Here is a 25612-nt window from a genome sequence, read left to right as displayed (position 1 = left end):
GTCTGTGATGTTTATACCAGGTCACAGCATTAAAATGTTTTAAAAGTGTTTCTTCCTTCTTCCCTCCTCCCCTATGCCCCCCCCCCCCCCACAAATATGCTTATGGCATGAATACGTAAGAAGTAGCAAATAAATCAATGAAGAGAAAGCAGTTAAAATTGAAACACCAAAGCTGACATGACAACTTTATTGAGCTGGATGAAGCTGGCTTCAACTGGAGGGAGGTGACAGGTGTTATGGAAAAGGAGGAGAAAGAAGGCATGAGAGTACAAAGCCCAAGGAGAGAGAGAAAATTGAGGAGGAGGGGGGAAAGGGATGCATCTGTACTGACAATAACCACACCAGCAGTGCGAGTATAAAACAGCTTTAATAAACTAATATGTACACTAAGAGGTCTTGTCTCTCTGCAAAACAAACCAGGAAGGCTGGACTGTAGCTCTGGACTGCTTTATATGCAAGATCAACGGGATGACCCCTGGTGTAATTACATATCACCACATTCACCTCCCCTTTAAAAAATTGTTATTCCCCCTGCCCCCCCCCCTCCCCCCCATCCTCCTTCCCTTGTTTGTAAGTTCATAAGTCCAAAATTTTTCATGGCTTCCATTGCCTTCTGGACTTCTTCGGTAGTGGTATAGGGGTGGGGAGTGTGGTCTGCCTTTCGGCATTTCTTGATGGAGGTGTGGGAGTGGGAAGTACTAGATGGCCATGTGGGCTGGGGATCCTCTTGTATGGGATTAGGTCCTGCCATCAAGTCTAGGGTGGTGATATTTTGTGGGGTGGGCGTACCCAGGGTCCTGATTTCCGGGGGTGGGTGGTCTAGTCCTCTGGGGTGACTTGATGGACGACTGTTCTAGTGACTGCTGCAGCGCTCCTTGTTGATCCGTAGACATCTGTGTTTCCTCCGTGTTGTTCACACAACCGGCCGGCGCGAGATCCCTGGTGGCCACTGAGTCTTCTCTTCCATCTGGGAATGTGACAAAGGCGTTCTGAGCGTTTGTGTGCCTCAACTCAACTTGATCCACCAGCAGGTCCGCTTTGTGGGGTCTGCAGTGCTTCCGGAGGAGAACAGGTCCCGGTGTCATCATCCATTTAGGCAGCACTGTGCCCGTCGTGGCTTTCCTTGTGAAAGAAAAGATACGGTCATGTGGGGTCATGTTAGTGGCAGTACACAACAAAGAACGTATAGAGTGTAGGGCTTCTGGCAACACTTCTTGCCATCTAGTAACAGGCAGGTCTTTTGCTTTTAAAGTCAAGAGGACCGTTTTCCCTTACGACTTGTCCATTCTCCCTAGGATTGTAACTTGTAGTGCGGCTGGTAGCAATCCCTCTCTCGTGCAGGTACTGCTGTACTTCTGCGCTCATGAATGCAGTACCCCTGTCTGTTTGTATGTAGTTCGGGTACCCAAATATGCTGAAGATGGATTGGAGGCATTTTATAACAATGGCTACTGATGCATCAGAACACGGGATTGCGAAGGGGAAACGGGAATATTCATCTATTACGTTTAGGAAATAGACATTTCTATTATTACATGGGAGCGGGCCTTTAAAATCGAGGCTGAGGCACTCAAAAGGTTTGGTAGCTATTATCAGGGTGCCTTCGTCTGGCCAGTAAAATTGTGGCTTGCATTCCGCACAGATGGGGTAGCTCTTGTTCACTGACCTCACTTCCTCTACCGAAAATGGGAAGTTTTGGGTTTTAATGAAGTGAAACAGTCTAGCGACCCCTGGGTGGATCAGCTCATTATGCAAGTTCTGCAACTGGGACGTGTAGTTAAGGATGGCACAAGTGCCTCTGGACAGCGTGTCCGGGGGCTCGTTGAGTCTCCCGGGGCGGTATAGAATGTCATAGTTAAATGTAGACAATTCTATCCGCCAGCACAGGATTTTGTCATTTTTCATTCTCCCCCTGTTCTGGTTATCGTACATAAAAGCCACAGACCATTGGTCCGTGACGAGGGTGAAGTGTTTGCATGCCAGATAATGTCGCCAGTGCCTTACTGCTTCCACAATGGCTAGGACCTCCTTCTCTACTGCTGAGTGTCTTACCTCTGACCCCCTGTAGGATTCGCGAGAAAAAGGCCACCGGTCGTCTGTCTTGGTTGAGGGTGGCTGCCAGAGCCACATCGGATGCATCCGTTTCCACTTGAAATGGGATAGACTTATCTAGGGACCGCATGGTAGCTTTAGCGATATGGTCCATAATGTCCCTGAATGCTCTGGTGGCTGCTGGGCATAGTGGGAAAACTGAGGCTTTTATAAGTGGGTGGGACTTGTCGGGGTAGTTGGGGACCCACTGGGTGTAGTTAGCGAACAGTCCAAAACACCTTTTTAGTGCTTTCAGCATATGTGACACTGAGGTCTAGGAGAGGCCACATACGGGCTGGGTCTGGGTTGATTTCACCGTTCTGCACTATGTAGCCCAGGATTGGCAACTTCCTGGTGCTAAAGATGCATTTGTCCCTGTTGTACGTTAGGTTCCTTTCCTCGGCTGCCTGGAAGAAGCATTTTAAATTCGTGTCATGATCCTCCTGAATATGGCCACGGATTATCTCATTGTCTAAGTAGAGGAACACCGCTTTCAGTTGGAACTCATCTACTATCCGGTCCATTTCTCTCTGAAACAGGGACACTCCATTGGTGACACCAAAGGGCAGTTGCAGAAATTGATACAGCCTGCTGCCTGCCTCAAATGCCGTGTAAATGCGATCGCTGTTTCTAATGGGCAGTTGGTGGTATGCTGCCTTCAGGTCTATGGTGGAAAACACCTAATACTGCGCAATGTTGTTGACTATGTCTGCTATGCGTGGCAGGGGGTAGGGATCTAGTTGTGTAAATTTGTTGATTGTCTGGCTGTAATCCACTACCATGTGCAGTTTTTCTCCTGACTTTACTACAACCACCTGGGGCTGGTGCTCTGCTCTATGATGCCCTCCTGTAGTAGCCTGCGGACCTCTGTCCTAATGAAGGCTCTGTCCCTCGGGCTGTACCTCCTGCTTTTTGTGGCTATTGGTGTGCATTCTGGGGTCAGGTGTATGAACAGCAGAGGGGATTCTATGAGCTGCAGTGTTGTTTCTTTGTAAGGCGTAGTGTGGGGTGAGGCCTGTTGTGCACTATTTTAATGCTTTCTAACTGGCACTGAAAATCTAACCCCAATAGTACTGGGGCACAGAGGTAAGGGAGTACTAGTAATTTGAACCCTTCGTATTTTATGCCCTGGATTTTTAGAGTAACCTTGAAAAACTGTTTTACCTCAGCCGCAAGGCTGCTGGCTGCTAACAGGATCTGGTGCTCACTCGGGCATGTGGGGAGGGCAAGGCGGTTGACTAACCCCTGGTCAATAAAACTTTCAATGCTTCCACTATCTATTAAGCAATTTACCCTCACATCATTAATTTTGATGCACACAGTGGCATCAGATAAATTGTGTGGACTCACCTGATTCATGCGTAGGGAAGCAATTCTGGCATGTCCTTCGTTTCCTTCCATCCGATAGTACTCGGTGTCATATTCATCTCCTGAAGACTGTGTCCTCTGCTTTGTACCATTTGTCCAAGATGGCCGGCTGCACATGGCATTCTTCTTCTTCTGTTTGTCTGTGGAGAAAGAAGAGCTTTCCTGCCTCTCATTAGCATGAGAATGGGCCTTGGCTGTGGCCTTGGGGCTTCTGCAGACTTTTGCATAATGCCCACGTTTTCCACGGTTGGAACAGACATTTTCTCTGGCAGGGCAGAGGGCTCTGGGGTGCTTTCTTTATCCACAGAAAAAGCACTTGGGACCCTCAAGGTGTGCATCTGCTGCTGTGAATTCCTGTGAGGCAGCATACTTTTCTTCTCGTGGGGCTAGAGAGTCCAGCAGTGTGACGTTTGTCCCAGCCCCAGGGTCCTGTGAGTACTCCTCCAATTCTTTCCTGGTGCTTTCTAAAGCTTGTGTAATAGTCTCTGCCTCATCTAGCCCCACCATTCCTTTCTCCAACAATCGATGTCTCGTCTCAGTGAAACGTATGCCCACAACAATTCTGTCCCTAATAAGGTCCTCCGCCAACTCCTGAGCTGATACTCCTTTAAAGTTGCAGCCTCTCACCAGGTCTTTCAGAGAGAGTATAAAGTCTCTGGCAGACTCCCCTACTTGTTGTGACCTGGTCATGAGTCTGTACCAGGAGTGGAGTTCACTATGCCCCTTACTGTAATGACTCTGTAAAATGCTCATTGCCTCTTGGTAGGACCTGCCATCCTGTATAAGGGAGTAAGGGTGGTCTCCCACTAACAACAGCATTAATAGCTCTTTATCCGATGCCTCAGCACCCTCCACATAATTCAGAAAGCATCTCTGCCAGTGGCTGAAGTGCGTGCCGGCTCTGGGATTTCTGGGGTCGAACTCCAGCCTGTCTGGTTGCAGCATATGGCTAATCTGCAGTCTCTGGTCCCTTAGGTGTAGCAAGGGTGGACCCTGGGGTACTGGGAGCTGCTGGTAGAGTCTCTGTGGGGCTGGAGGAGTAACCTGGTTGCTTGGGGCTGTTGGCTGAGTCTCTGGCTTTGGGACATTTGCAGCGGGCTTAGGGGGTATTCCAGTGGTAGCGTCAGGTCTCCGTGGTACTAGGAAAACTGCTGCTGGGGGAGTGATGGTAGCGGTGTCTGCTTTCCCTGGCTCTGGAGTGGTCAGGAATTCTGCACATACGTGGCGATCGGGAGCACGACTTGTGGAGATCCTTCCACCTACGCTTGTAGTGGCCCCTTTCTGATCGGACTGGGGTTTAGGGTCAGCAGCGCCTGTACTGGCAAACCCATAGGCAGGCAGGGCTCTTGGCTGTTTCTTACCTGCCCTATCATACTTCTGTGGTCTTCCCCACATTCCACCGCAATTCCAGTATAGCGGTTCCTCACCGTCTCTGTCCTCGGATGCACGTGCGTGCTAGTCGTCCCCGGATTCCATTCCTCAGAAAGAGTCTCCAGGTGGTCGGGAATGCTCATTGGAGCAGAAGCAGCTTCCATCCTAGTAGCTATCATATTAGTTATTAAATTGTACTGACAATAACCACACCAGCAGTGCGAGGATAAGGCAGCCTTAATAAACTAATATGTACACTAAGAGGTCTTGTCTCTCTGCAAGATGAACCTGGAAGGCTAGACCGTAGCTCTGGACTGCTTTATATACAAGGTCACCTGGATGACCCCTGGTGACCTAGTGATGTAATTACATATCACCACAGCATCCACAAATTGGTAAAAGTCTTACAGCTGACCCAGTCTCAACTACCAGTTTAGTGAGATGTCAAAACACACTGTACATCTCTATTGAGACATGTTCCAAATAATTTCAAAAATAATCGTTATTTAAAAAGTCCGAGAGTATTTTGAGAAAAAATTGAACTAAAGTCCTTGACAATTTTTAACTTTAATTTAAAAAAAGAACTAATTAAATTTCAATTGCAACAGCAGAAATGCTGAGATCTGCCCCATTCCATGACACTGGGGAGAAATCCTGGTCCAGGATCAGCCTGCCAGGCAGTTTCCTCAAAGTGAGTTGTTCTGTGTTCTATAGCTAAATGCCAGGAGAAGTATAATGTCCATGTGTATTATTTGAATGTTGTCAAATTCTCTGCAGTTGTCAGGAACTTTAGGATGTCCATGCTCAATTGCAGAAAATCTCAATGATAATGCTACTTATGCAGGAAATCTGAGCAGTCCCCTATGTGGATGGTGTGATTTCTCTGCCAAGTCTGTGTTCCAGGAATGGGAGAGTGAATGTGACACATTTGGGAAAAGAGTGTGGAAGGTAAGTGGTAAAAAAAAAAATTGAAATTAGCTTTGTGGAGATGAAACCCTCTACTGTTGAGGGGTACAATCTTCAGACAGCATTTTTTTGGAATAACAATGCACTCTTCTCCTCTGGGAATCAGATTACTCGTTCATTGTTGGGATCATTCCTGTGCAAGGGCTTCATTGGAATGGAAATTCTTGAGTTTTACCACTGAGGACAAGATAGGTTATGTTGGCAGAATGGGATCATGCAGTGATCTGTGAGCACACCTGGACTGTGATACCTGTTGCTGATAAATTTGGAACTTTTTTGTTTTAGTGCTTTATATTGTGAAATACAATATTATAATCTTTTAAAGTTATAGACATTTACTGCAGCTCTCATCTGAAATAAAATTGTACTTTTAGTACTATCAGGGGAGTTAGTGAAGTGATTCTATTTGTAGACACCTTTCCTGACAGTTAGACTGCAGGTAAGAGCAAAGAACATGGAGAAACTGCTGTTTCATTCATGGTTTTTGTGTTTAGGTGATAACAACTCCCTGAAGTGTATGGAAGATGGTCTCTGGTCATTCCCTGAAGCCTATTGCAAAGTGGAATGTGGTGCCCCTCCGCCAGTGGCGAATGCGAGGCTGCTGGTGCCAAGATGCCTGCAAGGACCTCATGACGTTGGTTCCACCTGCAGATACAAATGTTTCTCTGGCTACTACGTACATGGAAAGAATGACAACCGGTCCAGGAAGTAAGATAATGCTTAAAGTATATGTATTAAAAAGCCCACCTCACCCCAGTCATTCACTTTTCTCCCCCTTCCATTGGGCAGCAGGTATGTGTGCTTGACAACGCACCTCAAAATTCAACGATAGTTTGGTTCCTGCTGCTATCATGGCATTAAATGGACACATTAGTGAAAGATTGAGCCCTTGTACTGTTTTAACTGAACTTTTCTCTGCACCCTACACTTAGTCCTTATAATGCTGTACCCTGCAAGCACCGACTTTCTGTAACACTTCTGTTTTGTTTTTTGCACAGTCTGTTGTACTGAATTACAGATGGCCTTGCCTGAATAGCCAAGTTTTTTCAATATCTCTCAGTACCTGTGACAATAAATACTTCAGTTCAAGTGGTGGATCGTTATTAAATTAAATTTGGTTGCTGCAACCAAAGGTAACGGGGCTGGACTATTGGGGATTCACTGGCTTCAAATGAAAGGCTCAGTTTGGACATTCAAGCTCAAGTTTATTTTCACAGGTGCCAGGATAAAGTGATATGAGCAGTTGAGTTGACATCTCATACATGGTACAAGAAGTAAGACCATGCAAAAGTGCAAAGTTGCAGAGAAGTCAGTTGGTACAGAGCAGAGGAAATAAGATTTTTAAAAATTATTCAGGAGTTTGATAACAGGAGGAAAAAAAAACTGTCCTTAATCTGGTGGTGCATGGTCTCACACTTGTGAATCACCTTCCTGATAGGCGGAGGTGTGACGAGAGTGTGGCCGGAGTGGGATGTGTCTTTTGATGTGGTGGCTGCTATTCAAAATCTTTCTTGTATTTTCATGCTTCTATTTCACCATCTGCAGAGGTTTCATAATCTAATGAGATCCTGAGTCCTGGAATACCCTCTCTAAGTTCTTAATTTCTTTCATCCTCTTCAACACTTAAAACTAGATACTTTGACTAAGTTGTTTTCACCACTATATGAACAGCTCATGTGCCTTTATTTGTTAATGCTTCTGAAAAAAGACTTTTGGAGAACACACACACACACACACACACACACTTCTTCATACCTAATGTCTATCTTGTGTTTTTTGTAGGGAGGTGCATTACAGACTCATTCAATTACTCTTGACAATCTGTAAGATTACCATTTTGAAATGATTATCTACTTTGCGGGAAACATGGTTTAACTTCGCTGCTGTAAGTGTATAAGAACATAGTGGGTTTTGCATGGTCAGTATTTGATCTCTGTCCCAGGGACAACTGCTCAAGTCCATCCTGGACAGAAGAGGATGAGATTATAGAGTTGCCCAGTGAAAAATGGTCATCCAGTCATCCATCCTGGACAGAAAAGAATGGGATCAGAATGGCTCAAAGACAACTAGTCAAGCTTCTCATAGACAGAGCAGGATAGGATCAGAATGGATGCAATGGGACCAGAGAAGTGAATCCAAAATGTTGTGCAAAGACTGGGCAACTTAATGAATCATTGTTGGAAGTAGGGTACACACTGAGTGTATGGCAAGGTTGGGGTACGATGTGCCTGAAATGCAGGAATGAGCCATAGAAATAAGAATGTTCCAATCCGCAGATACTTTGAGTTCAGATCGATACCATGTAGACTGAAGGATTATTTCTCTGCCTCTTCAATCGCTTCTTCCTCATTGCCCATCAAACTTTAGTCATAGCTCTCCATTTTCACTCCTATCCTGTATTGATCTGTGGAAATGAGGACTCCAGTTATTCTGAATTATTCATTGTTTTATTTGTTTCAGCATCTTGTCATTTTTTTGTGAAAGTACATACCCACAGACACTCACCAACAAGGACCTGTTTGATCACTAGGTTTAATGGGAAGCTCCAATTGATTTCCATACAACTTGGATGGCTGGGAAGAATCAGCCCAAGCTTCCACTGCTGATTGCTTTCCAGGGGCCTGAATAGTGGGAAAGAAGGGAGTTTGTTGGTTGTGTGAATGTCTGAGTTCGAATGATGCAGAAGGATAAGAAGCTCTGTACATCAGAAGGATTGTATGTAAAGACTTGGGTGGATCATTCAGTTATTGCTCTATGTTACCATTCAATGTGATCATGGCTGATATCTCACCACCATTCTTCTGTGCACTTCACATCTGTTTAAGGTGAGGGGAGAAAAGCTTAGGGGACAATACAAGGGTAAGTTCTTTACACAAAAAGTGGTGGGTGCCTGGAATGCATTGCCAGGCCGGAATAATAGGAACATTAAAAAGACTCTTAGGCAGCCACATGGATTCAAGAAGAATAAAGGGTTGTGGGTGTGAGGTAGGGAAGGTTTGAATTGTTACATAGATCAGCACAGCATCGTGGGCTGAAGGACCTTTACTGTGCTGTAATGTTCCATGAAATCCTATAACCCATTGAGAACACGAGACTGAACTTCTGCAACTCTCCATGCTAGAAAATTTCAAAGATAGTGATAAAGTGTTTATTGTCATATATATTGTGCAATGTACTGAAAATTTTGCTGCAGCCAAACAGGTTAAATATATGCAACTAAAAAATAATTCAGAAACACTATATATTAAATTATTGATTGACTTAAAAAGATAAATACACAGAAATATAGATGATAAATATTCAAGTTATCCCAGTGCAAAACTAGTGACTGAGCTATAATGCAGACAGTCCTTTTGTGTTGTCAGAGCAGTCCCTGGTTAATGTAACAAAGGGAGATTCAAGACCCTGATAGCTGTTGGAAAGACGCTGTTCTTGAACTGAGAGATGTTGGTATTCAGGTTTTGGTACCTTCTGCCCGAATTTTTCATTCTGTAATGAAATCACAAATTTGACTCTGGAGTTCGTTGGTCAGTGAAGCTTTCCAGGTTTGCATGATAAAAGTTGGGTTAGTACTCAAGCAATGTGAGAAGTTGTTCCAAACTTTGTGAATCCTGTCAAAGAACAAAATAAAGCAGAGCCAAAGTGCTCTATTCTCTCCCCTCCCTGCCATTAGTCATTCCTTCTTTCTTCATGCTCAACTGTGCAAAGCCACGACACATGCAAGATGAAGGTGTGACTTGGTGGTAATCCTGGTGTCTTCCAAGGCAGCAGGAAGCTGGCCATTGAAAACTGAGTTCTGCTTTGTTTTCATTCCATCACCCAAACCAACTTCCTTCCATTGACTCAGCGGCAGTTCAGGGAAGCAGACTTCATGTTAAAAGACCCACCTAATCCCAATCATACTCTTTTCTTCCCCACTTGCATTGGGCAGAAGAAACGCGAGTTTAAAAACATGCATCACCAGCTTGAATTTAACACACACCTAAGCAAAGATCTGGACCCGTTGCAATTCACCTGTCATCACAATCGCTCCACAGCAGATGCAATATTGCTGCCTCTCTACTCAGCTCTGCATCATCTTGTAAAAAGCAATTCATACATATGGTTGATGTTTACTGACTACAGCTCAGCCTTCAAAACTATTATTCCCTCAGAGCTAGACAAAAAACTACAAACTCTAGGCCTCTGTACCCCTACTCTGCAACTGGATCCATGACTTTTTCATTGGAAGACCGCAGTCAGTACGAATTGGAAGTAATGTCTCCTCCTCACTGATTATCAACACAGCCGCACCCCAAAGATCTGTGCTTAGCCCACTGCTCTTCTCATTATACATACATGACTGTGTGGCCAGGCACACTTCCAACACTATCTACAAGTTTGCCAATGACACCACTGTGGTCAGCAGAATCACAAATGGCAATGAGGAAACGTACAGGAGGGTGATTGCTCAGCTCATTGAATGGTGTAATGACAACATTGCACTTAATGTTAGCAAAACCAAAGAAATGATTGTGGACTTCAGAAGGAAGTCAACAGAATGTGACCCAGTCCTCATCGATAACTCAGGTAGTGGAGGGTGTCAAGAACTTCATATTCGTGGGTGTCAACGTCTTCGAGGATCTGTCCTGAAGCCTCCATGTTCATTCAACCACAAAGAAAGCTCGCCCGTGGCTATACGTTGTGAGGTGCCTGAGGAGATTTGGTATGTCACTAAAATCTCTTGAAAACCTCTACAGGAGTACCATGGAAAGCATTCTGGCTGGTTGCATCACTGTGGAGGCACCAACCCTCAGGACAAGAATAAACTTCAGATGGTTGATAACTCAGCCTGTGACAACACTCCACTGAGGACATCTACATGAGGCAGTGTCTTAAAAAAGCAGCCTCTATCCTCAAAGACCCCCACCACCCATGCCACACCCTCTTCACTCTGCTACCATCGGGGAAAAGGTACAGGAGCCTAAAGATGAGCCCTCAGCAGCACAAGGACAGCTTCTTCCCCATGTTAAAACTCAGTTTGTTGTTCTTGCACAATTTTACAAGCCTTTAAAACTCCTCTTTATAATATGACTCGTCATTGTTGCTAATAAGGCCATCTACTGTATCATCTGCAAATTTAATGATTCTGTTGGAACTGAATTTAGCATTGCAGTCGTGAATCAGCAGCATGAACTTTAAAGGGCTGAGCACATAGCCCTGAGGTACACCAGTGTACAGAATAATCGGGTTTAAGGTTTTGCTGCCAACCCAAATGGACTGTGGTCTTTCTGTTCAAGAAGACCAGAATTCACTTTCAGAGTGGGGAGTTGAGTCCTTGCAAGGACAGTTTATCCACCAGCCTCTAATGTATGATTGTGTTGAATGCTGAGCTGAAGGCAATTAATAACAGCCTGGCATATGAGGCATCGTTCTCCAGATAGGTCAGGACAGACTGGAGAGTCAAGTTTATTGCATAATCTGTGGACCAGTTTGGATGATAGACAAATTGGAATGGGTCAAATGTCATTGAAAGGTGTGCTTTGATGAGGTCTATCACCAGCCACTCAAAGCACTGTAGACTACACTTTCTATTTTGTGTTATTTCCCAAATTCAACACGTCATCTTCAAAGAAACATAAGCATCAATATTCAAAATTACTATCTTAATATTCCAATAAATCAAACTTCATAATTGCAGCTAGAAGTAGCTTTAATTTGTTGATACAAGATTTTCATAATGATGAATTAACAAAGTATTCGATTATATTTAAAGGACTAACGATATCCGCCAATAAGAAATGATTAACATGAAATAAGATGATTAAAACAAATTCAAAGAAAAGTATTTCAATCTCACATATTTTTCATGGTTCTCCGAAGAATGAGAAACAAAACTCTCGGTTAGCTTGGATATTACAACATATGATGTCATAGTAATGATGGTAACACTACAAAAAAAATTTATCCTTAATTAACAAAAATAAAAAAAAACACATTCTGGCCCCTAATTATTATAATACATTAATGACTAATACATAATAATATTATTACAGATACAAAAGTAAATATGGTAAGTATAACGTTAGAAATCAAAACTTTCTGCTTCTTGTAAAAGACAGATTTTAGTAATAGGTCAATGGTTAATCAATGGTTAATTATAATTAATTATAATTCTTCTTTCTTCTTTGGCTTGGCTTCGCGGATGAATATTAATGGAGGGGTAATGTCCACGTCAGCTGCAGGCTCGCTTGTGGCTGTCAAGTGCGATGCGAGACAGGCAGACACGGTTGCAGCGGTTGCAAGGGAAAATTGGTTGGTTGGGGTTGGGTGTTAGGTTTTTCCTCCTTTGTCTTTTGTCAGTGAGGTGGGCTCTGCGGTCTTCTTCAAAGGAGGTTGCTGCCCGCCGAACTGTGAGGCGCCAAGATGCACAGTTTGAGGCGATATCAGCCCAATGGCGGTGGTCAATGTGGCAGGCACCAAGAGATTTCTTTAGGCAGTCCTTGTACCTCTTCTTTGGTGCACCTCTGTCTCGGTGGCCAGTGGAGAGCTCGCCATATAACACGATCTAGGGAAGGCGATGGTCCTCCATTCTGGAGACGTGACCCACCCAGTGCAGTTGGATCTTCAGCAGCGTGGATTTTATGCTGTCGGCCTCTGCCATCTCGAGTATTTCGATGTTGGTGATGAAGTCACTCCAATGAATGTTGAGGATGGAGCGGAGACATCGCTGGTGGAAGCGTTCTAGGAGCCGTTGGTGATGTCGGTAGAGGACCCATGATTTGGAGCCGAACGGGAGTGTGGGTATGACAACGGCTCTGTATACGCTAATCTTTGTGAGGTTTTTCAATTGGTTGTTTTTCCAGCCTCTTTTGTGTAGTCTTCCAAAGGTGCTATTTGCCTTGGCGAGTCTGTTGTCTATCTCGTTGTCGATCCTTGCATCTGATGAAATGGTGCAGCGGAGATAGGTAAACTGGTTGACAGTTTTGAGTTTTGTGTGCCCGATGGAGATGTGGGGGGTGCTGGTAGTCATGGTGGGTAGGTGGCTGATGGAGGACCTCAGTTTTCTTCAGGCTGACTTCCAGGCCAAACATTTTGGAAGTTTCCGCAAAACAGGACGTCAAGCGCTGAAGAGCTGGCTCTGAATGGGCAACTAAAGCGGCATCATCTGCAAAGAGTAGTTCACGGACAACTTGCTCTTGTGTCTTGGTGTGAGCTTGCAGGCGCCTCAGATTGAAGAGACTGCCATCCATGCGGTACCAGATGTAAACAGCGTCTTCATTGTTGAGGTCTTTCATGGCTTGTTTCAGCATCATGCTGAAGAAGATTGATGAGGGTTGGTGCGAGAACGCAGCCTTGCTTCACGCCATTGTTAATGGAGAAGGGTTCAGAGAGCTCATTGCTGTATCTGACCCGACCTTGTTGGTTTTCGTGCAGTTGGGTAACCATGTTGAGGAACTTTGGGGGGCATCCGAGGCGCTCTAGTATTTGCCAAAGCCCTTTCCTACTCACGATGTCGAAGGCTTTGGTGAGGTCAACAAAGGTGATGTAGAGTCCTTTGTTTTGTTCTCTGCACTTTTCTTGGAGCTGTCTGAGGGCAAAGACCATGTCAGTAGTTCCTCTGTTTGCGCGAAAGCCGCACTGTGATTCTGGGAAAACATTTTTGGCGACACTAGGTATTATTCTATTTAGGAGAATCCTAGCGAAGATTTTGCTTGCAATGGAGAGCAGCGTGATTCCCCTGTAGTTTGAGCAGTTTGATTTCTCGCCTTTGTTTTTGTACAGGGTGATAATGATGGCATCACGAATGTCCTGAGGCAGCTTTCCTTGTTCTCAGCAGAGCTCGAAAAACTCATGCAGTTTGACATGCAGAGTTTTGCTGCCATCCTTCCAGACCTCTGGGGGGATTCCATCCATACCTGCAGCTTTGCCACTTTTCAGTTGTTCAATTGCCTTATATGTCTCTTCCCTGGTGAGGACCTCATCCTGCTCTAGCCTTAAGAGCTGTTGAGGGAGCTGGAGCAGGGCGGATTCTTGGACTGAGCGGTTGGCACTGAAAAGCGATTGGAAGTGTTCTGACCATCGGTTGAGGATGGAGATCTTGTCGCTGAGGAGGGCTTTGCCGTCTGAGCTGCGCAGCGGGCTTTGGACTTGGGGTGAGGGGCCGTACACATCCTTTAGAGCCTCGTAAAAACCCCTGAAGTCGCCAATGTCTGCGCTGAGCTGGGTTCATTTGGCGAGGCTAGTCCACCACTCATTTTGGATCTCCCGGAGTTTGCACTGAAGATGGCTGCATGCGCGATGGAAGGCTCATTTCTTCTCTGGCCAGGACGGCTTTGCAAGGTGAGCCTGGTGGGCAGCTCGCTTCTTTGCCAGCAGCTCCTGGATTTCCTGGTTGTTTTCGTCGAACAGTCCTTGTTTTTCCTGGAGGAGAAGCCCAGTACCTCTTCAGTGGATTGAAGTATGGCAGTCTTCAGCTGATCCCAGAGGGTTTCAGGGGATGAGTCCATGAGACGGATTGCATCCTCGAGCTTTGCTTTGAGGTTTGCCTGGAAATTTCCTCTCACTTCGTCTGACTGCAAGTTTCCAACATTGAACCTCTTTCTGAGGGATTTACTGTTCCTGGACTTAGGCTTGAAGTGAAGGTTGAGCTTGCAGCCAACAAGCCGGTGGTCAGTGTAGCATTCCGCGCTGGGCATGACTCAGGTGTGGAGCACATCTCACTTGTCTCTTTCTCGCACCAGGACGTAGTCCAGGAGCTGCCAGTGTTTGGATCGGGGATGCATCCAGGTAGTCTTCAGGCTGTCCCTCTACTGAAAAAGGGTGATTGTAATGACAAGCCGCTGTTCTGCGCAGAGCTCCAACAGGAGGCGCCCGTTGTCGTTGCACTTGCCGACACCATGCTTGCCCAGGATTCCTGGCCAGGTTTCTAAGTCTTTGCCGATGCGAGCGTTGAAGTCGCCAAGGATGACAACCTTGTCGGCTGCAGGGGTGCGTTGAATGAGGTTGCGCAGATCAGTGTAGAACATGTCCTTTTCTGCTGGTTCCGCCTGGAGGGTTGGAGCATAGTCACTGATGAGGGTGATGCGACGCTTGTTTTGAAGGGGGAGTCGCATGGACATGATCCAGTCCGAGTGGTCTGTCGGGAGGTTTTTGAGTTTGGAGGCAATGGACTTCTTGACCATGAAGCCTACACCAGATAGGCGTCGTTCATCCATAGGCTTGCCAGACCAGTAGAGTGTGTAGCTCGTGCCGCGTTCTTGGAGGCTGCCTACATCTGCAAAGCGGACTTCACTGAGAGCGGCTATGTCGATGTCAAGTCTGAGGAGTTCATGTGCAATGAGGGCAGAGTCAGCCTTGTCTAGCATGGTTCTGATGTTCCAGCATGCTAGCTTGAGTTTGTGAGCATCTTTTGAGGGGGAGGACATGGAGGGGGAGTATGTGGACATGTCCTCGGGCCTGTGCAAAGGAGCTTTTAAGTGGAGTGCAGTGTGCGCAGTACTGGGCCCACCCTTTACACCCATGGTTCGTGTGCCGTGGCCAAGCAAGCTGGGACGTGGCACCGAGGTCATTGGGTCATAGGTTTTATATCGGAGTGGCCTTCTCCTATGCAGGTTTCTTACCTGGGCTGGAGTGGCCTGCCTCTCCTCCTAGGTCGGACCATACCTGGTCGCAATCCAACCTGTTGGTCCTCAGCGAGCCTCCTGCCAGCAGTTTCCATGGGCTCCCGAGTCACCAGCATGCACTTACATAATGAACATTTATCAATCTAGTAACACTATCATGACAAATATCTAACCAGTCATTTTCAGAAAAAATATAATTAATATGATTGTAATTCAAAAGGTAAATTTTTATGTGTCAAAATTGCTACTCGCTTAGCTTTAGAGTTAAATGAAGAAAAAAAAACATGTCCAACCCAATTCCTCTTCAATTTCATACTTTCTTTTTCATTCAAATGTGTCTCCTGTAGAAAAGCAACATCAATTTTCATCTTTTTGATATATGCCAAAACTCTCTTATGCTTAATCGAGTTATTTAATCCCTGAACATTAAAAGTCGCGAGTTTCAAATTTGACATATCTAATACAATTACTAAATACCAAAATTAATCACAAAATTAATAATAACAAAGAAAATTTTTTGAAATTATATATAGGACCCTCAAATTAAAATATGTAGGCCCTCCAAATAAAAGTAATATTAGTTAAAAAAAGCTGCAAAAAAACAACAAACTCCCCTCCCAAAAAAAACTACCAAAAAGCTCCCTAAAAAAACTGGGTGTGGATTACCCACTAATGACTGATGACTAACAGAGAAATCAGTGCAATCCCCTCCTCCCCAGCCAGCCAATCAAAAATATTAACATATTACAAGAAAAAAAAATTCAGCCTAGAGATTCCAATCTGGATGATGAACTCATTTCAAGAGTAGGTGAACTCTTTCCATTCCCATTCTTTCCACTAATGCCATTTGTTTTTTTTTGGAGATAATGGTGGACTTCTTCTCTGTCCTCTGACATCTGGTAGCGAGTTAGCAAAAACCATTGCTTCATGTTCACTCTCAAAGAATTGAGACTAATAGTTTTCATAGAACACTTTCAACACAGCGGGATAACGAAAAGCAAATTTGTAACCTTTACGCCACAAAACATCCTTAACTGGATTAAATTCACATCGGTGTCAAATAACATCTTGACTCAAATCAGGATAGAAGAAAACTCTACTATTCTGAACCATCATTGGAGTTTGCCTTTGTCTTGCATTTTGAACTGCAAGTCGAAGAATTGTCTCTATCCAAACAATTCAAGCAACGAACTATCACAGCTCTTGGAGGTTGACCAGGTGAAGGTGTTCTTCTTAAAGCTCTATGTGCTCTTTCTAATACCAATCCATCAGGGAAAGATTTTTCCCCTTACATCTGAGGGATCCAATTTTTTTAAAATTTGACAGGTTCTTGACCTTCTATACCTTCTGGCAAACCCACAATTTTCACATTATTTCTTCTGCTTTGATTTTCCAAATAGTCTATTTTTTTTGTTAATTCTCTTTCCCGGGCTCCTAAATCTTTAACTGATTTTTCCACCTTTACTATTGTTTCTGTATTGGATTGTACTTCTTGTTTACATTCAAAAAAGGAAGTTTCAAATTTTTAAAAATTTTCCTAATTTCTTTAGCTTCTGCCTTAACCGCAGTTAAGTCTGATCTCATATCTGTATTCATTTGAACCAGCTGGTTCAATTGACCAGTAATGATATCCAAATAGGAAGCAATACCTTCAAGCATCATGTAAACAGGCTGAGATGCAGTTTGGAATGCAGAATCTGGTTCCTTAATCTGTAACTCACTTTCTTCCAGCTCTTCTTCCATTTCCTGTGCAATGGCCGAGTAAGGTAAGTCCTCTTCTGTTTGTACTTCTAAGGGCAGCACTTTAGTTGTTTTACTGAGGGTTTGGACACCCAATGACGGCGCCCTGACTTCCTCGGGGTCATCGCTGTCCACCCCCCTCAGACCATTTTTAAATAAAATTATGAAATCATCCATAATTGGTAGGGTTACTCACATCCACAGTTGCTATAGACTGTGTGTCTAACATTACAGTCCTCTTTCTCCGCGCTCCCTGGATCTCTTCCAAAGGGTTGTTCTTTGCAACAAGCCTCCAGGCTCATGCCCAGCTTCTTGGGAGTGCGCTTCTCCCTCCAAAAAAAGGGGTCAAACCAGCACCATCTTGAGATTGGTAAGTAACTGTTGCTTTAACTTTTGTCCCCTCGTTGAGGCTTGGAGATTGCTGAATTCAAGTCCGAGGCTGCTCCAGGTCGTTTAGGCCCTAATTCCTCTGCACTTCGAAACTGTATTTTCTTTTGTATTTGAGACTTAGTTTTTTTTTAACATTAGCAGCCATAATGACTCACTAAGATATCAAATTAAAAATTAAAAATTAAAAATTGAAATTAATGGGTTAAAAAAACGGGTACTTAAAAGTCTGACCAGGGAGGACAGGGATCACACATCTAGTCTCTACGCCATCACACCACACCCCTTAGCTGATATGCTTGAAGCATGTGAGGCTGTACTTGCTCTAGATGCCTTTGAAGACTTTGGAGATCTTCCTACACTCATAACCTTGGAAACACTATCATCAGAATTTACATCTGAACATCCAGATACCGCTGATTGAGTCTCTATCTTCAGTATTTTGTTTGGAACAGCACCAGTGGGGCTTTGCAACATACGTTCATCTGTTCCAGTTCCACTAACCTTTAAGTTAGCAAAAGAGGTCTGCAGGGCCTTATCGTGGTCCTCCTCTTGCTTGGTAGTTGAAGCCAGTTCTTCACTGGTGGCTGGCTCCAATCTCCTACCGAGCGTTGTCGGTCCACCTTGCTGGCTCAACTCACGATCAAACAGTTCTTTGAGTGGAGCTGCTTGCTTGAGGTCTTCTTCTCCATCTTGGATTTGTCTCTGCAGCCTGTGTTCTTGCCTGGCTTATCAGGTTCCTTGGAACTATAAACAAATTTGCATCTTACGTGGTCCTTTTAAGAGGATTGCTTGGCTGGCTCTGTCTCAGTGTTTCTGTAGTATTTCACAAACTGGCTGCCATACCTCGTGTTTTCAAAACATTTCTTGGGCTTCTTGCCAGTTCTGCAAACCAGAGCTCTTTATCTGATCTCCAAGGTCAACAGGTGTCCTGCAAGGCTTCTGTTCAATTTGAACTGCGCAATCAGACATGTCGCTGGTCGACATTTTCTAACTGAGGCTGCTTTTCTTGTTAAAGCTTAAATGCTTTTTGATTTTAACAAATTGAGTTCTTTCAGCCTTTTTTTCCAAAGTCCACAATTTTACTTTTCTTTTAATAAATAATGTCAATGATACTTTCTATTTTCTATTATTTCCCACTTTCAAAACATCATCTTCAAAGAAACGCAAGCATCGATATTCAAAATTACTATCTTAGTATTCCAATAAATCAAACTTCATAACTGCTGATGTAAGTAACTTTAATTTGTTGATATAAACGTATAATATTTTGCATAACTTCACATCAAGATTTTCATAATGATGAATTAACAAAGCATTCAATTACATTTACAGATATAAGTGTTATGAGCCCAGAGGATCCCAAAGCCCAGCAGCAATAGATGTTCACCAAGATAAATGGTTACTTTAACAAAAGTTGCTTTAAATTATCTTTAGACATGAAAACAGAATCACACTTTAACTTATCACTATTGACTTAACTAACCTAACTTTACCCCCTTCTAATTCTAAGCGCATGTTTGTAATGTGTGTGTAAGTTCAGAAATGTTCTTTGGTTGCAGGCAATTCTTATACTGTGCACAGAATTTAATATTCAGAAAGTTCACCAGGCTTTGGTGCTTGAAATGTAAATGGTTGCCACTCAGAAAGGTTCTTGTTGGTTTTCAGAGAGAGATTTGTTGTACGATGAACACCCAGCCACTTCAGTGTCTTGCCAAAGAAACTTGCCTCCTCAGGGTTCTCCAGATAATAACCTTTTTCTTTCAGGTCACCTCAGAGTTCCTTCTTGTTTCTCTTATTTCAAGTGGAACATTAGACAGCTAGTCATCTCCTCTTGCATGAACCACAAGGGCTTTGACCAGGCTGAACTAAGAACACACAACTCATCTTCCAAATTTGGTTTTCCACCAGTTTGCCAGCTTGTCCTGTTCCAATCCCAGCTGCTGTTGTAGACTGTAACACTGTAGAAATGATCTCTCTCTCTCTTTCTCCTAGAGAGAAAGCCTGTATGATTCTCTCTGCTTGCAAAACCACATGACCCTCTTAGAACAGCAGGTTCACCTCCAGACAGAAGGTGGCTCCGACAAGCTCTTTCATCTGTTGCCTTTTTGTTAACAACAATCCATTAGTGAAGTCTCTTGGGCACTCTCCAAAGCTTTTACAAAGGCTGTGAGGTCCCAACATTTCTGCATAAGCAAAGCTCCAGTATTTTAAATAAGATCTGTTTCAAAGTGTTTGTATGTGGCCTACACTAACAAACCTTGCCCCAATTTATCTCCCCAAAATGTATCTATATTCCTGCGGGGCCAGAAAACTGCTGCAGTGAGATGCTGAAGATGTCTGACAGCTGGGCCATCAGATCTTCAGCACCCAACCTAATATGTTATCTGGACCTGCTGCTTTGTGTGGGTTCATCCTGGAAAGGATCTTCCTCACCTCAGCTGAGCTATCCAGGGTGCCAGTTCTTCAGGGGAAAACGAGGATTTCTTTGATTTCACTTTGTTTTTATCTCATCAAACCACATGTAGAAAGTATTCAAACTGTCAGGATGGAAGGCGTCATTGTCATTGACTTGCAAGGTTAACTATAAGTCAGTTATACTTTATATACCCTGCCACATGGTCCTTGTGTTGTCGGGGTCACACAAGCGCACATCCCCACTTTGCATTCCTGATTGAATGGGAGAGTTCAGCCCTTGCTGAGCTTAATGCCATTTTGTCTCCTGACCTGAAGGCAGCATTACCAACTCTGAGCATTGCATAATCCTCTGCATCTAGCCATGGTTTCTGATTTTCCCTGGCTGTGTGGTGTTTAATCACCATGACTTCCTCAATACATTGGTCTATGTAGTTGATCACTGTGGTCATATGCTCATTGATGTTGATGTGGTCATTGTAGGTGGCTGCCTCCCTAAACCTTCTACAATCTGTTGTTTTGAAGTAGTCCTGCAGAACTACTTTGGCTTCATTTAGCCAAGTCCTGATCTCGCTGTGAAATGGTTTCACTTATTTCACGATTAGTCTATAAGAAGGGATTAGCAGTTTGGATATATGATCTAAGAATCCAAGGTGGGGGATGGGAAATAGCCTTGTACACTCCAGAGACATTTGTGTAGACCAAATTTAAGATGATCTCTCCTTTGTTTGCAAAGCTGACATGTTGTTAAAAAATTGATATATTGTTTGGAATAGTTTTCCAAAACAATCTGGAAAATGTTTAATTAACAACTTCAGACTATATTATGTCCAATAATGACAGACTCCTTGAAAGATTAAAGTAATGATCATTAAATGGTAAAATTTATATTGAGAATTGAGAGCTCTAGGTATGTACACGACTTTGAACAGAATCCCATAAGTCAGAAGGAGTTACATAAGGTCCATTAATACATTTAATTCTGTAACAATAAGTAAGGAATGACAGGCACTTAAAGGAATAATTTTTAATTTTCTGTATTCCATGGTGTGGAGCAAGAGTTGTGGTGGTGAACTGGTGCAATAATTAGTCTGTACACCATGAATTAATAACCACATCAGGCCACCCATGTGTCATGGTAAATAATCCCATTCATTTGGAGGGTGGGTGGCAGAGCAAGTTCTATTAAACTGATGATAAAATATAGAGAGAAGTTATTCAAATGGAGTGACAAGGGGAATAACTTAATTTCATACTGCGATTTCATTCTTACTTTTGTACTTGTGTAACATAACTTGGGTTTGTGTCTGCAGGAGGTTCCTGAAATTGCAGTGTTTGGAAGGAGGATATTGGGAGGAAGGGAATTGCAATCCTGTGCTCTGTGACCCACCTCCACAAGTCTTCCAAGGAATGTACAAGTGCACCAAAGGCTTTGAGTATGACAGCCACTGCATTATTACTTGTTACGACCGCACAAAAAAGGTGAGAATTTTATTTTTCATTCAGTATTGACATTTAATCAATAAATAGCCATGTAGAGAAATAGAGTTAATGGTTCAATTCACTGGCTCTTTGCTACAATTGAGAGCTGGTTTTAAATTGCAGAGACAGAGGTTGTTAGAGGACAGCATGAAAGTCTGTGATAGCTTTTATTTCAGATGTTCAGCATGTGCATTTTGTTTGTTTGCACTTTTTGGAAGTTGATCATGGGCACAATGACCCATTAGGGCACAACCTCTGAGGTGCAGTTTGTAGAAGCATGCCGTCTAGAATAGCTGGACCTTGTTGCTGGAATTTTGAAGAATGAGAGGGTATTATATAGTGCATGTAAAATTTTAAAGGAATAGTTAAGGTAAAAGGAAAAAAAGTTATTTCCATGGCAGGTGAGATTAGAACTTGGTGACATAGCCTCAAGATTCAGGGGAGACCCTCATGAATTTGCATGTGCCCAACACAGACAATGATAAATTCATAATAGATAATTTTTAAAAATTGGCTTATGGTCATGGAGACTTTAATTTCTATTTGGATCCAGTTCTGGATAGATCACAAAGGAAATATACTAGGAAAAAGGCAGCTAAAGCTACCTTGGGGTTAATGGAAGAGCTGAACTTAATGGATATCTGGAGAAAGCTTCACCCTTCTCTTCCAGACAACATAAACCCTACTCGGGGATAGATTTATTTTTGGTTTCAGCCCATTTACAGGGTAGGATCATGAAAATTGAACATAAGGCGAGACTCTTATCAGACCACTCACCTCTTGAATTGACTATTGATATGCCAGATAAGAAGGAGACAGCCTATAGATGGCACCTTAATGCATTGCTGTTAAAAAGTCGGATTTTTGTAACTTTATTCAGACCCAAATAACTATGTTCTGTGAAACAAACTGTGTATAAATTTCTTCTGAGACATGTTAAAAGAATATTTGAGAGGTCAAATAATTAGCTATGCCTCTAGGATTTAAAAAAAAAAGCATGCACAAGGGAGGTGGAAGAATTGGAAAGGAGATAACAATATTGGGAAAGGACCTTCAAAAAAGCTCAAGTATAAAACAATATATACATACAAAATGGAAAAAAAATGATAACAAGATCTAAACAGAAATACTATAAGCTGGGAAAAGAACCCATAAGGTCCTCTCATGGCAGTTTAAAGTAGAACAAGTCTTCAGAACAATAAATGCGATTAAGATGGGCTCAGACATACAGAATCTCTTTCAAACCGGAGGATATAAATGAAGTTTTCAAGCAATTTTATGTTCATATATAAATCTCATTCAGTGGGGGATTTGAATAAAATTGAGTTTCCTGTCACAATTGGATCTCCCAAATTTGAATTTAGAAGAAATTGAGGTGTTAAATGGTCCCTTTACTCAAATTGAGTTAGGGGAAGCATTGGCCTCCTTGCAAATTAATAAATCCCAGGAAGAGGATGGATTCTACCAGAATTTTACAAAGAATTTAAATATTTATTAATACCTCTGTTTATGGAGGTAATAGATCAACCAGTGGTGAACCACACTCTCTCAGAGTCCTTTTTGAAAGCAGTTATTATGGTGATTCCCAAAAAAGATAGGGATCTATTAAAACCATTGTCTTATTGGCCCATATCACTTATGAAATTGGACTATAAGATTATTGCCAAAGCCTTGGCAAGTAGATTGGCAACTTATTTGCCTAAATTAATAAATGCTGTTCATATTGGCTTTGTGCAGGGGAGGCAATTGGTGGACAATGTATGTAGATTGCTCAATATTATACATCTGGCTCAAACAAGAGATGACTTGAATGTCATCATGGCTGTAGAAGCAGAGAAAGCCTTTAACAGACTGGAATGGGACTTTTTGTTTAAAGTGCTGTAAAAATTTGGATGAGGACAAACATCTATTAATTGGGTTACAGCACTAAAGGTAAAGTAATAACTAATGGTCAAATTTCATCAGCACTCCCACTGTCCAGATCTAGCAGATAAGGTTGTCCATTATCTCCAGCTCTTTTCCTCCTGTCTATTGAACCGTTAGCAGAATCCATCCATCTAGATCCAGACACAAAGGTTTTCAGGATCAATCAGGAAGAACATAAAATCAATTTATTTGCTGATGATGTTCTGATATATCTGACAGAACAAGTTAACATAAAATTTGCAGTCTAAATTGGAAGATTATGAGATTATATACGGGTTATAACATCAATTGGGACAAGAGCAAAGTTATGACACTTATGGGTGGGAAATATGAACAAATTAAGAGAAATTCTCAATTTAAGTGGTCATTCAATGGGATTAAATATTTAGGTTTTAAGGTAGATAAAAACCTGCAGAATTTATATAGATTGAATTATCTTCCCTTGGTTTAGAAAATTGAGGATGATCTTAACACATGGGTGAGCCACCCAATAACTTTGGTTGGAAGAGTCAACTGTATTAAAATGAATGTAGTGCCGAGAGTTCAATATTTTTTTTTCAAAATTTGCCTGTTCTTTTACCTCAGAGATTCTTTCAAAACCTTAATAAATGCATCGGGAATTTTCTATGGAAACTAAGTCTTCCAGAGTCTCTTGATAAATTAACTTGGAATTATGAATTGGGAGGATTTAAAAAAATATTTTTGGGCAACCCAATTGAAGTTTTTCACCTCCTTCTTTGATGGAGGAGGCAAGTCTTCATGGGTAAAATTGGAGATGCATAAGGTTAATGAGAGGAGAGCAGAAAACCTTATATATAAATGGAATTCTAAATGATTATCTGGCCCTAAAGAAGCCCCACTATTAAAGCATATAAGTACAATATGGAATAAAATTAATGGTCAAATTGGAGACAAGGTGTTTTTGTTCACCTAAAACACACTGGCTCAAAATATGTTAATTATATTAACAATTAATAATAAAATCCTGGACACATGGTCCCAGAGAAGGGTTCAAGTGTATTGAGGATTGTAATGAGTAGAGACAATTTATGACATTTGAGCAAATTAGGAATAAATATGGAGTTCTAAATACATCTTTTTTCTGCTATCTTCAGTTAAGATCTTATTAAAGGGACAAATTAGGTCCAGCATTAACTTTACCACAGTGTAGCAAAACAGTGATTCTGGTTCGAAAGGGGAGCACAAAAACATTATCTCAAAAATGTCTTCCATACTTCAGGCAGGAACCCCCAGAAAAGGGCTTAATAAATCAAGTCAAATGTATTGAAATTGATCCATTTTTCTGGTCTGACTTATGTTGGGACAACATGATTAACATTATTAATGTAAGATATCGGCTGGTGCAATAAAAAAAAATATTGCATCAGCTATACCTTACTCCACAAAAATTACATAAATTGAAATTGGAAATATCAGACCAATGTTTTCGATGTGGTCAAGAAATAGGTATTCTCTTGCATTCAACCTGATTATGCCCTAAAGTGAGGCCTTTCTGGGAAGAATTGGGTAATCTCCTGGAAATAAATTACTGGAATTCGATTCCCTCAGGCACCTGAATTTTTTTTATTGTGGAATTTAGAATGAGGCTGTCAAAATATCAATTAAAATTCATTAAGCTCACTTTAGCAGTGGCTAGGAAATGCATAGTAGTTACTTGGAAATCTGATCCCCAACGAGGTTTAGCCCACTGAAAGATAGAAATGCATAATTGTGTTCCCCTGGAGAAGATTATCTATAACCTCAGAAACAGGCATGATGCATTTTTAAGAATATAGAATTTGTACCTAAGGTATATTGGGGTAAATCTTCAATGATTTCCCCTCCTGAATTGCCAAGGACCCAAGATAAGTCAGGTTATTTGTCCCTTGATGGGAGTGGGGTTTATCCTAGGTGAAGCCAATCTTTTATTTTTCTTATTCTTTCTCTTTTCTTACTTCTTTTCTTCTTTCTTCTTGTTTCTTGGGGGGGAGGGGCGGGGGGGGGAGGGTTCCTCTTATTTTATTCTTCTTTCTCTCCATTATCGTACTATTATATTTTTCTCCCTTTGGTTCAACAAGGACATTGAATTTGCATTTTTGTAGTATTATTGTAATTTTTCTTTATAATAATTGAATCACATATCAACCTTTCTTTGATCTCACTTTCTTTAATATCAACTTGCAGATCGATATTTATATTATTCTGTTAATATTATGGATATTGATGTTTTTCTTTTGATTATTTTTCATTTTGACTTCATG

At 42.3% G+C, this 25612-nt stretch overlaps 1 protein-coding gene and 1 long non-coding RNA gene across 9 annotated transcripts in view; one reads left to right on the top strand and one right to left on the bottom strand.

The window, feature by feature from the left end:
* pappa2 (pappalysin 2) overlaps positions 1-25612 on the top strand; it is a 406366-nt gene that overhangs the window by 284940 nt on the left and 95814 nt on the right. For all 8 annotated transcript variants that reach the window (XR_011357548.1, XM_069937526.1, XM_069937524.1 and 5 more), the window contains exons 16-17: positions 6291-6504; positions 21257-21425. Coding sequence is in view for 7 of the 8 variants with exons in the window: in XM_069937526.1 (XP_069793627.1) it covers positions 6291-6504; positions 21257-21425 (383 nt within the window). In the remaining variant the exon portion in view is untranslated. The remainder of the gene's footprint in view (positions 1-6290; positions 6505-21256; positions 21426-25612) is intronic.
* Positions 6543-18226, bottom strand: LOC138763423 (uncharacterized). The gene is made up of 3 exons (XR_011357552.1): positions 18033-18226; positions 8302-8417; positions 6543-8200 (listed from the first exon to the last, which is right to left on the bottom strand). It is a non-coding gene; the product is annotated as an uncharacterized lncRNA (long non-coding RNA).

The sequence above is a fragment of the Narcine bancroftii genome, chromosome 5, assembly GCF_036971445.1.
Source record: "Narcine bancroftii isolate sNarBan1 chromosome 5, sNarBan1.hap1, whole genome shotgun sequence".
Lineage (NCBI taxonomy): Eukaryota > Metazoa > Chordata > Chondrichthyes > Torpediniformes > Narcinidae > Narcine > Narcine bancroftii.
Note: the sequence above shows the minus strand (reverse complement) of the source record. Positions and strands in the feature narration are given on the sequence as shown.